We start from the raw sequence: 13108 nt of genomic DNA, 5'->3' as shown, positions 1-13108 counted from the left end.
AAATGATCTGGTAAATGACTTTTTAAGTGGTGCTTGATGAACTCTTTTTAGAATTGCAAACTCGGGTTATCTTTTGATGTAGAGAGTAAATCACTGGTTGTCTTTTGATATCGGTAGATGTCCTGCTGGCCAATCTACAATGACCTCCAATTGAAAGCATGCTATAGAATATATTTAAGATAGCCATTTAATTGAAGTTGGAGTATTTTCTGTTACAGAACTTGTTTTGTGCTCCTTCCCTTGGAATATACCTTAAATTATTCCTTCAGTAAAATTCTTGTAGGCGTGCAGTAGCGCTACTTGAATGGAGCAGCAATCGCAGTACTGCTTCACAGTTTTGGTTTTGTCACTTTCTTCATGACTTTTCTTTGCTTTTCAAATTTAGTTAAGTAAATACTTGAAACTTCTTTAGCTTTTTACCCTTGCTTGTAAAATTGCAGTCAGACAGCTCTTTGTTTTAGTAGCTACTGTTACAAATTGGCATTAGAAGTAATGACTTACGGATGAGGATCTTGATGATTCAGTCTGAACATTTTCTACACCTTCCTTCTTGATGTACTGGGGTAAAACTCCTGTCTGTGAAAAGGAATTCGAATCAAATTTTAACAGGATTCTGAATTTCAGATTCGGAGAAGATGGCACAGTATTTAGAAGAGGAGAGACATATGAGGGAAGAAAACTTGAGGCTTCAAAGAAAATTACAGAGGGAAATGGAGCGTAGGGAAGCACTCTGCAGGCAACTGTCAGAAAGCGAATCCAGCTTGGAAATGGACGATGAAAGGTGTGTATCTTGTAGCTATCCAGGTATGTTGGCATTGAGCTTGTTAATCAGTAATTATGTGTGTTGTGTTTTAGGTTTTTTCTTAGCACTGCAGAATGAGTACTCATGGAAATAACTTACATATGGGTTTCTTACATGTATCAAATTTCAGCAAGGTGCAGCAATATCTTTAGTAGAGTTATGTCAAACTTGTGTAAAAATGGACTGATTAACTGAGATGGAAATGGACTGATAACGGTAAGAATTGAGGAAGTTACTTCTAAGGATTATTTAGGGTTTACCTGTCTGATTGAGCTTGACGATGATTAAGTCATGGATCCTTTATTTTTCCCCAACTTAGTAATTGTAATGAATTCTTCGAGGTAGGTACAATATTCTTACTTGTGGCAGACTTTTCTTTTGCAGAAAATAGGATATGTTCTGCCAAATCTAGGGGAGAAATATATCTCCTTAGAGAGAGGAAACATTTCCAGAGCTGATAGGTTGTTCTTGAAGTCCAAGACATAATATGCTTGAGGGTTTTTTGTTTGTTTTTTTTTTTCACTCTACTGTGAAATGCATTGCTTGCTGTCCTTACAGATAATATAGATTTATTTATTGTGGTTTTGTATATTGCCTTTTAGTGTTTTTTTACATGATAGTGCTATGACAATGTTATATTTCGAAGGAGGTGTTTATCTTACTTCTTCTCAAACGCTCATTATTTTGTTCCAGTTTTATATTATTTTGGGCTTTGAGAGTCTTAAAAAACAAAATAAAACATAATAAACCCACCCTCACGCTGTGATGTGTTCTCCAGAGACCGAGATGATGCTTCTTGTGTCATCGGTATATTTGTTGTGAGACATAATCTGCCAAAAAGAAAGTGCTTCAAGGAGTGCCCTAAAAATTCAAGGCAGTGTTTTCATTTTAATGAAATACTAGGCAACTGATGTTTATTGCAGTAGAGTGTAATATTATGATGTAGTTAATACCGTGTAAATTAGTGTAATTAGAAACACAGGGTTCTGGTGTTCAAATCTGATTTTAATAGCCTGACCTTTTCCACCAATACTTACATTACAATAGAAATAGTCAGAATATCTATTTATATGAATTATCAATATTTATCGGAAAACATGGCGTATCCCGACATTTTTTCCTGCTTTTTCCAGATAGCGGTAGTAGAAAAAACGTGGAAAATAATTACATAAGAGATTTCATTGTCATGTTGGGTTTTTTTCTTTTTGCTACTGCAAAAACATTAGAGAATCACTCCAAAACAGGTCTTTGCATTGTAAGTAATGAAAAGTACTTAGGCAGGTGTTAATGTGGTTAGTCTTAGAAGAGAGCTTCATAGAGAAAAACTGTAGAACAACATGCAACAATGACTTAAAATTGTAATTGTCAGCTTACTTAGTTTTCCTAAATATGATGATGCTGACAGATCAGTTATCCAGATTTTTCAGTTGCATTGCTAATAAATGATACCCACGTGTTGGGGTTTTTTTGTTTTTGTTGTTTTTTTGTGGATGGGGTAGATGAAGATGCTTTACTGGATTCAAAATGTATAGTTCAGCCCCAAATTTTCTCAACTTGACAACAGTAGCTTTATCATTTCCCTATTACTGAAGAAAATATGGTGGAGATTTCTAAACCCACGAAGCATACAAACGATATGTGGTCATTCCATTTGATATGGTCTAGGTGACTAGGAAGACTTAAAAAAAATAAATTATATTTATCTAGAATAAGATTGAATCACAAAGATCACTGCCTTGCTGTGATACGTGCATTGTCTGCATTACAAGTTATTGTATGTTATAGAAGTAAACCTAATCAGTTCAGTCTTGCCAGTACTGCCATTAGCATCTCTTTGGGAAAGCAGTATTTAAGTAAAGCCCTAATTTGCCAGCAGTTGTTCCTAATGGCAGCTGCCATTATTACTTTATCTACGCAAGTTTGAACCAATTTCAGCATTGCGACAATGCACCGCCTCTGTTAGGTGCTGTGGTTTGGTGACTCTGAATATTTTGATTAAAAATGAATTAAATGCAGTGTCAAAGCATTTATCAGATTCATTAAGAACTGGCATACGGAGCTCAAAGCAGTTCCATTGACCAGGAATATTTTATAATACTTTTGTTTGTCGTTATCTTTGATCTGAAAGTAAATGTAGTAACTAATAATTTCTGAGCAGCACAGTGGTGGATGGAAAAGGGTATTTAGGTGGCTAATTTTGCCTGCTGCTTTGTGGAGTCCAGTAAAGAAACGCAGGTAGATGTGCTGTTAATCTGAGGGCACTGATTTGCAGCCGTATATACAGAAGGAAATGAGTGCAGAAACCTCTGATCTACACAGTGACTGAAAAATCTATGGGGAGAAAGCATAAGCAAGTAAACCTAAAAGCTAACATGATAATGCTATGGAAAAAATACATAAAATTGCTTCTGAGATAGAAAATGTGAGTGGAACTAGGAGCAAGTGTTATGATTCTTATCCTGTTATATTGAGTTTGAGTAGGACTGGCACTTCATGGTTGTGAAGAAACTTCCCTTTATTCAGCGGAGAAAGTACAAATAAAATAGCCACTAAAATAGTTACATGTGGAATAAAATGTCACCTGTTTATTTTATCAAGATGAAGTGCGGGGGGCATCTTGCTACACAACCTACAAGTATCTAGCAGGTGAAACCGCTGCATTTGAAATAGCTCTTTTTTCCTATGGCAAAAGACACAATGAGCAGACAGCTTAATGCTGAGACTAGATGGAATCAAATAGGAACCAGGATTATGAGACTGACCAGCTCTTGTAACCAACTGTCAATGCTTGAACAGCTTTTCTCCCTTTTTTCTTGTGATTAAAAATTAATGCTTGAATATCTTTCTGGCAGTAGATGCATTCCTGTGAGACAAGGTATTGAGTTCAATGTAAAAATTCTAAAATGTAAGTGTAAAATGCAAGACTGTAGCATAGGTCAAATTGAATTACGTGATATAAACCTCTGATCTTAATACATATTATTCCAATTGTGCACAACTTGTACAGTTTAACTGCAAATGGCTGTAAGTCCACCTGTTTCCGTGAATAGCTAAGCCAGTATTTGAATGTTCAGCAATGAAGTGTTCCTGTCATGACTTCCTAAAGGTGACTGGTGGTCCATCTCACGTGACTCATACGGGAATTGAAAATGCACAGTGAAACATTTAAAGCATGGCACAATTTAAAAGGTTTAATCTAATTATTCTTTGCCTTTTTTTGTTAGATATTTTAATGAGATGTCTGCACAAGGATTAAGACCTCGCACTGTGTCCAGTCCTATCCCTTATACACCCTCACCAAGTTCTAGCAGACCTATATCACCTGGTAAATATTTTACCCAGTTTCTAAAATTTTTGTATGCATCACATAGTAATGTGCCCTAGGTCAGTAGCCTTTCAAAGCTAGTCTGGGGAAAAAAGTGCATTGTAAATGTAATGATAGATTTGCCTTAGATTTCTTCTACTGCAGCATGTGTTTTGAATGGTTCTGTTTTATGCTGTGATCAAATTATTAGAGGTCAGTTAAGTAGCTATCATTTTAATTCCTCCCTACCTCCCCTATCTTCCCCATAGCTGCATAACTTTCATTCCATTAGATATCCTGGTTCTTCTGACAGGCTAGAAGTGAGACTGCTATTGTGCTTTGAATCAAAACTTCTTGTACAAGTCTAATCTTGACTTGCTGGAAATAAGTTCATTTTCATTTCTCTTCAGTAGGGAAATGGTTTCGGCACTGCTGCCAAAGCAGAGATTTATGTTTTAAAACAATAACAATAAAATTAAGAATTTCTGTCCATAGTACCTTAAGTGTTAAAGGCAAACTAACCTTTTCTGACTATAATAAGTGTATTATGTAGTCTTCATAATTTCAAAAGAACGTGAATGGATTACATCTGACCTTAGATGATTGAATTTTTAATTACCGAGTATATTTGTAAATCAGAGGAAGCGCATTTGTGTTGATCAATTCATTAAAAATGCCACTGAATATTTGTTGTAAATTGTTGACCATGGATGTTGGGTGGTGATCATCAACTCACTTGTATTTAATAAAGTGAATCCTGCATGCTCCTCTTTACAAAGTTCACCTTTAGAACCTGTCAGATGGTGTCCTACAGTAAGAGCAAAGGTGATGTGCTTAGTATTGATACATTCTACAAAGTGGGATTTAGACATTTGATTACATAGGTCTGCTAGAATGTAAATAGCGTGTTTAAACTCTTTTCAGGATTGACTTCAGTTTTTCAGAAAGACTTAAAACAGTTTTCATCCTTATGTGGGTAAAAGAGCAAGCGTGTATTTTTCTGTCACTGTCTTATGACTGTGATAGTTTAGGTTTTTTTATGTGATGAGCCAGATGACTTGGCTTTTAATGTTTTACTACCACAGAGATGATATATACCTTCTTATCCTTTGCCTCTAACTGTGTGGTGCATACAGAGATACAGCCATACTAAAAACTGTTTTAGAGCAACTGCTTTGGGCGTGTATCTGTGCAGGCTTCATAATAACCCAGTACTCATTTGCACATTGCATCTGCGGTCCATGCAATGTTACAATAAAAATAAAAAGTACGTGTGGTGAAAATTCTCTGGCAATTTACTCAGAGCTTACATGCTAGATTTCCTAGAAGTGTGTGCAATTCAGATGCTGATGTTTCAGAGCAGGAGTGATCCTTTGGTTCGTTGTTTCTGCACTGGGACTTGCTCACTGTGGGCTGTTGGATCAACTTGCCTCTGCTCATGGGAGGCAGAGTCCTGCATTCTTGTGGGAATTATTCCTACAGGCAGGGGATGCTGCAATGTAGTCTGAAATTGAGCTAACAATAGCGTGGCTGAAATGATCATTTCCAACAGAGTTGACAGGGTTTTTTTTAGTGGTTGTACAGAAGATATTCCAGCCGAGTACTTCTGCACAGGCAGCTATATTGCTCTTCCTCACATCTGATAAATTAATGTCCACAGATGGAAAGTTTCAGGCTTCAGAAAAACAAAACCAGCAATTTGCTAGAGGACTAATGAGATCAGTAGGGAATTTCACACAGTTGTCTGGTATGTATGAAAGTACTAATTCATGAAAGCAATTTGTTTTTGAGAGTAAAGCAGCAAGACTGCAAAAAGCATCAGCACAGAAAATATGATAAGTATTTTGCATCAGGTGATTATATGAACTGGCATGTTAAGTTTTCTTAAAGAAATGATTTGCTTGAATTTTCAGAGACATAATTTGAAACCAGTTAAAATTGGTATGGATGTATGTGGTAGTGAGTCGGGTTTAATGGGTCAGATTCTGGCTCCTGATTCTTGAAGCCTTTTGTGCTTGTGTGGCTTGAGATGCTGCTTTTGAGGACTCCTTCAGGCAGCATGCTGAAGTTTATAGCATGGTGTATGAAACTGAGACTGTAAATGTATTGCAGTTGGGGAATGGTTGCTGTAATTACTGATTAGTCTATGGTGTAGTTACAGTGTTGTATGTTTTGCTTCTGCAGCCAGGCTAGATGTTTTAGGCTGCAGAGCTGTGGATGAGCTACCTTGCATGTACACGCATTACTGTTAGCACTGCTTTGACTGCCATGGAGATTTGCATTTCTAAAGCTTTTGAGGCTGATTTATCCCAGAGGAGTCCAAAATTGTAAGACTGCGAAGATGACTTGATGTGTTAGTTATAAGACATGTGCTGTGCAGACAATTAGATTACATAGTCAAAAATGAGATTGATTTGTTATCTCTATTGTTTAGCTACTCTGAAGTGATGGATTTGCTCACAGTTTGCACCAGATGTATGTTGATAATGAAGCAGAATCAGAATAGAAAGAAGCAAGAGTAGCATCATATGTTTTCGTGTATAGCTTTATTAGTGATTTGAAGCTTTTTTGTTGTTTGGTTTTGTTTTTTTGTAATGTTGTCTCATCTAGAACAGGCACAAAAGCAGATATATACAGTTAAGGACAAAGCCTTAGTGAAGAGAGTATATACTGTATCTTTATTTACACTTGAACGTGTTGATGTAGTGTGAAAACTGCTAAATCTAGTGAGGTGTTGTGAAGCATTTTCTGTTTTCTCATACTGAGCAGCTGAGAAAAGAGTTGTCTGCTCTCCTACTGACATGTTTTCCAGCAGATTGAGAGTGAGCTAATAGTTTTTGAAAGTTGGCTGTTTTGAGAAGCATTCAGAATGGTCAGAACACTTCCAAGTCTGAATTTCATGCGATTAGCTGCTACTGTTTCTTTTCACCTTGATTCTCTATATAAGTACTCTGCATTTGTAAAAAGTGGGGTTACAGAGAGGAAGTGTTGAGGTGGGAGAATTAGATATTTTCACTTCTGAATGGTATGGTCTCTTTAACATAGATAAAACACATTGTAATTTCAGCTGTTAGTTCTTAGTGTGGGTTATCATCCCATAGTATTTTAACTTCACAGCTCCAAAGAATTTTGGGATTATGTCTATAAACACTAAGGCAAAACAATTGGCTGCCATTGGTTTGGATGCAGAGCTGCTCTGCCTTGAAGGAGGCACCTCCATCCAGTTTCTTTCATGTAAAAACTCTTAGTGTCCCAATGCCAGACAGCTTTTCCAGACACAACGTGTCTACTTCTTCAGACTGCATTTTGTCCAGGGAGTGATTTGTTCTAAGGAGAGATGGAAAGTTGCATGGAATGCCTGTGAACTTAATGTAACCTTCCTTACAAGGAAGCTTTGTTTATGTTAAGTGAAAATGCATGTTAAGTGCTGTGTGATGTGTGTTTTCAAACACCTGGTAGTTGACTACAGGAAAAGAATGAAATAAATCTTGGATCACTCTTTTCAGTGCATTGAATTTTTTAGTTGTCTTAATTTGCCACCAGTTACTATTTATTTAACCCATATTTGTTTAAAAATAATGAAAAAGCACCCCTGAGACCCTCTTGTTTTAAAATAAACAAGAATGTTGATGTTACTTTTTTAAACAATTTTTAGGTCTGTCATATGCAAGTCACACAGTTGGTTTCACACCACCAACTTCACTGACTAGAGCTGGAATGTCTTACTACAATTCCCCAGGCCTTCACGTGCAACATATGGGTCCTTCCCATGGTATTACAGTAAGTATTTTAAAAAAGCAAATAGCTGTTGCCAATGTCAGTTTAATTTTTTATAGGTTATGATTGCTTGTCCTTAAGCATTGTGCAAAACAGTTTTGTATATGTTTGTTTTTGTCTCCTTACTCCAAGATATCTATTGCTGCTTTCTTCAACCCTGATTTTCCTCTTCACCCCTCAGAAACTGATTCTTTTTGAAGAACCTTATTTTCCGCAAAAGAATAGGATGTATTATCATCTTAAGGACAGTAATAGGTATCATCTTATGGATCAGCAGGCAGGATGTGAGAAGTGATGTTCTAAGCTACTGAGCCTATCACAGGAAGTAAAAACATTGCTTTCATTTTTCTCCTAGTCTCCACCATCTGACGGATGAGTCATCTGAGGTTGCTTCAAGCTCAGGTTTTCTCCAGGATGGCACACAATGCTACCACCATGTCACTGTAACAGGCAGTTAACTCTTATTTTCTATTCTCATTGGCAAAGAAGAAAGTTAATATATTAAACATTTGCTAGGACAATTTCTCAGTATCTTTCAACTGGATTTATTTCCTTTTTAACACTGTTATTTAATGCATTTCTACCTAATTGAGTTTCTTCTCAGTATTTGTGGAGGCTTAATGAGCAAACAGAGCCTCAGTATTAACCATTTGGAAAGATGGCTTGTAGTTGATGTGTCGAGACCATTTTTATTTTTCTCAGCAGATATGGCCGTATGTAAATACTATCCTGTAAGGTGTTTGCTCATACTTGTCATTCTCATTTGTGAAAGCTTGTTTCAATAAGGTATTTAGTAAAATGCTAAAATATGTCTGTTTTTAAATTTGCTTAGGTAAACATGCTAAAGTCATTGTTAATTACAGTGAGCAAAGGGAAGCCGGAGCTATATACTAGTACTTAGAACAGGAGGCCGGAGCACTGCAGGAGGGTAGACTCCTAGTCCAGGTCCAGCCCCCTGCTGTAAGTAACCCCAGGTTAGCCACAGGAAAATCTTCTGGAAGACTTAGAACTTAGTTTTATCAGTAAGTTTTTGAAGGAACTTGTTCTCTTCGGTCTCTGTGAAATGCTAATTCTGCTCTTTCATATAGTCTAAATTAATTGGGGTCTCACTGAGTTACTATGACAAGGACAACTGCTAGGACAAAATACTGTTTTGAAGAAGGTGTGTTAAGTGGCTCTTGGCTTTGTGTTGATGCTTAAGCCGGATCCCTTCATGTTATTAGATGTATGGAAAGGCAATAAACGATTTTAAAATGTATCTGAAACGTCAGTCAGTTGTTGAGAATCCCTTGACTTTTTCCATAGAATGTGCAACTAATCTATTGTTCATAGTTGTGCAGACAAATAGAAACAATATACATTTTTTGAGCAAACTGCTATTTGCTTCTTGGTTCTTCATTTTCAACCTCCTTGACGAAATAAATTGACTTTATATGTAAAACTTTTAGTGTAGCAATGTAACCATTCTTCTCCGCAGATCTGATTGACTTTGGTTGGTTATTAATTGTGGGTGGGTGGTTTGTCATACCATGAAGTTCTCTACTGGTAAGTAGTGATCATTTCAGTTTCAAAACTGCAGAAGTTAGTTCTGCAGTGTAACATAAAGTTGTCACGTTGCTAACATTTAAGATTCTTCTCTCCTCACTGGCTAGTAAATATAAACTGGATATTAAATCTTTGTGTTTAAATGTGGAGGTTATGGCAGATCTGTGGTTTGTGTTGTGGGGAGCTTCCTAACGACTGCTTTGTTCTGCAGCTCAAGGGATTGCAATCTTTGTTGTGTGGTATTTGTTCTCAGAATAAAAACTTGAGTTATGCTTCAGTCTTGCTCCAGTATGCAGGTTAAGAGTTGTTTTTGAATGCTAAAGATTCCAGGCGAATGCTTTGGCATTCAGGACATTCCCACACTCAGTCACATTCTGCATATTTGGACTTGATATACCAGCAGTGTAAATTTAAAAGTTCATCGGTGCCTGCTGTTGGGCTGGCATAACTGAGAGGTACCATCTTTTCAGCGTCTCTCCAAGTCTCTTTTATAGGTTGGAGATCGGAGGTAAACATATGTTCAGGACATAGTGTCTTATTTTCATTTCCTGCAAGCTGACTGGAAGGAATGCATGTTTTGTTTGATTTCAGAAATACTTCCCCTTTCCTTTGCTTCTCTGTTTTAAAGAAACAATGTATTTTATGTAAAAATTGTACCGTGATTCTTGCAGTGTTTGAAAGTGATTCTCCCCATATAATTGTGTTTTTTTTTTCCTTTGCCAAGCTCGATACACTGATTAGAGGACTTGCACCTAAAGTTGTTATGGACTGCGTTAAACATAATTTCAATATTTGTTCTGCAGAGGCCTTCACCACGAAGAAGTAACAGCCCTGACAAATTTAAACGTCCCACTCCTCCTCCTTCTCCAAACACGCAGACCCCTGTGCAGCCACCTCCGCCACCACCTCCTCCACCTGTGCAACCTACGGTCCAATCCGCAGCATCGCAGTCAGCCACTTTTCAACATTCAGTGCATCCCTCCTCTCAGCCTTAGTGCATGTGCTCAGCAGTCTGTATGTCAGAATTGGACTCATAACATGGAGCAGTTTACTAAAGCCAAAGGCTTACTTGGCATATTTGGATTTGACTTATTTGCACTGAGGTTATATAGGCTTCACTGTTAATTGTGTTGTAAACGTTTGTATAAAAATGCAGCCAGTGTTGTGGGTCTACAACACTAACTTAACAAGAAATTTCCATCAGTGTTTACTTGAACTACATGTATGTCCATTCTCTGGCTGGAACATTTGCAACTCTGTTTGGTAATACGGCATTATGTCGTTTTGCTTGGCTCCAAAGCTTCATTTTCCTGGCTTCTAGGTTTGTAAAATTAAAGGGATACCTTTCTATATTTTTTCATGACAATTTGCATAAAGTTAAAGGCATGATGGGCTATCTGATAAATTCTGAAATACTGCAGTGTTTACCAAGCTTGTGGAAAGTTAGCACTACGTTTCAGTCATTTGAAATAACAGCTTCTAGCGCAAAAGTGAGTCAGTCACCCTAACCAGTGCCCAAGACACATTCTCTATTGTATGACATAGCAAATAAGCTTAATTCAGAACACAGGACACATCCATTCTTCTGTTTAAGAACACCTCAAACGTATGGTTCAGCCTGAATTTTAAGGAGAGGGAGCTGACTTGCTGGAGTATATGGAATGTACAATTTGTGGACCTTAAGATTTGATTATTTCACTTGACGTTTACATTAACCTGTAAGCTGTCCATACGGTGTGATCTTTCACAGTTAACCTAGAGCTCTAAGTGTGGTCCTGCCCACAGGTTACTGATAGATGATTAAAGTGTGCTCTTTGATTTTTTTGCTGCAGAAGGCAACATGATTGTAGAAAACGGCTGATTATTTTTTCCTTGTTAAAATATATTAATTGTGATTTCCCTGAAACAAAGATTGAACAAGTATTTGATATGTTCAAGTCTGTTAGATAATAAGATATACGATGAGCATATAGGAATATATTGGCATAGCAGCCAAAAATGTTGTATTACTTGGTAGAAACAGAGTACAAGAAAGTAGCACAACGTGGCACTAATGAATGCTTATTTAGCAGCCTAAGCCGGTACAATGTATAAAGAAATGTGTTCCAAATACATTCTTTGCATTCATCTAGCACAAATAAATTGTTTGGTTTCACTTTGCAGTGGAACGAAGTGTCACTTCTTGGTATTGACATCTTGCTCAGTTTTATTTTTCCTGAGGTTCCTGTTGAGTACTGAGGTTTATATATTATTGATGATTTCAAGTGGTTTACCTCATCTATATGGATATGTGGGCCATGGAAAATGACAAGAGAATGTTTATTTTATGAGAATATGTATCTGGCTATAATCAGAGCAGAACATGAGTAATTTATCTTTTGTTTACAAAGATTTGTTTGACATGCCTAATGCTTTATTAAGGACACTTTTAAGAAGGAAGTACAGCATTCTGGTAGTATAGTAAGACTTGTACGTATATTTTCCGTGTTTACCACTCAGCTATTCAGTAAGAATTGGAGACTGGATATCTTTATAAAATCAGTGCTCTAAATCAAAGTAGTAAGTTAAAACAATGTTGTAAAAGTTTCAGCTTAAGGCAAAACTAGAATTTCTTCACTGTATCTATGTAGTTTCGGCTCATAGAGAATATAGAGAAATGCATACCTAGCCTATTACACTTGTTAAACTAGTGTGGGATCAAGTGCATTATCAAATTACATTAGTTATGACAGTGACTTTCCGATAAAGCGATACTCAAGATTGTGGCAGATCTGCAATTCAACCAGTGCTTCCATCTGAAAATAATTGCCCTTGGCAGGTGCTCATTTTTGCACAGAGGAAATGCAGCTGTGAGCATTGCAATTAAACGCAGCTCCTGAATCAGTGATAGGATTGCATGTGAGAAAATGACAGACAAGTCAGAGGTGAGACTAAGGTCAAGATAGGTAGGATTGGTTTTGTAAGCAGAAGACAAAGAAAAAAATATATATGTTCTTTTATAAGCAGGATTCCAGCTCGATCATATCACTATTAAAAATGGTGTCCTCCTTCCTGAAGTGCTTTGAGATTTTTGGCTGTATGGCTCTATGGAGTGCGAGCCCATAGTAGTACTAGTATAAATGCTGGGGGTTGGGGGGAAGCCTTTGATAATGTTGTATAAAGACCTTAAAATGGAAATTTGCCTCGAATAACATTTGATGCATATTCCAAAACCGAATTTGTGTAACTCATGTTCAGCTGCTGTCATGAAGTGTCTTAGTGAACTCTCCATACTATTCCAATGGGACTGTTACCAGTTGAAAGTAAAGAACTGCCAAATGTATACAAAATCCTGAAAATGTAACAAGCCACTAAATTGGCCTTATCTGATTAAGAACGTTGAGCAAACATGTGCTTGCAGTCATCAGAAGTGTTAAACTCTATTTGTAGACTTTTTGAAGAAGATAAGGAATTGTGCACAACCATCTCCTAATAAATGTAAATGGATTTTCAGTTTTCCTTGTGAATTATAGTCATGAATTATCATTCTGCAGTGCTCATTTTGCGAGGATCTCCCATAGGCTAGAGAAGCTCCCTTGGCAGAGAGGTCTGGCTTAGCTTCCTTATTTTATCTCAGAAGCATCCGGGTAGATTTCTGCTGTCCTCACCATTTCTGATGCCTGTGGGTTACACGACGCATC

General features: G+C 37.1%; 1 protein-coding gene across 2 annotated transcripts in view; it reads left to right on the top strand.

Annotated features, from left to right (window-relative positions):
- CCDC6 (coiled-coil domain containing 6) overlaps positions 1 to 11590 on the top strand; it is a 43296-nt gene extending 31706 nt beyond the window's left edge. Inside the window, exons 6-9 of one of the 2 annotated variants that reach the window (XM_072340052.1) lie at positions 625 to 781; positions 4027 to 4127; positions 7762 to 7886; positions 10232 to 11590. In XM_072340052.1, coding sequence (XP_072196153.1) covers positions 625 to 781; positions 4027 to 4127; positions 7762 to 7886; positions 10232 to 10423 — 575 coding nt within the window. In that variant the 3' untranslated portion in view covers positions 10424 to 11590. Of the gene's footprint in view, positions 1 to 624; positions 782 to 4026; positions 4128 to 7761; positions 7887 to 8238; positions 9261 to 10231 lie in introns of those variants that run through there. The other variant, XM_072340053.1, reaches the window with a different exon arrangement.
- The last annotated feature ends 1518 nt before the right edge of the window (positions 11591 to 13108 follow it).

This window comes from Excalfactoria chinensis, chromosome 6, assembly GCF_039878825.1.
Source record: "Excalfactoria chinensis isolate bCotChi1 chromosome 6, bCotChi1.hap2, whole genome shotgun sequence".
Lineage (NCBI taxonomy): Eukaryota > Metazoa > Chordata > Aves > Galliformes > Phasianidae > Excalfactoria > Excalfactoria chinensis.
Note: the sequence above shows the minus strand (reverse complement) of the source record. Positions and strands in the feature narration are given on the sequence as shown.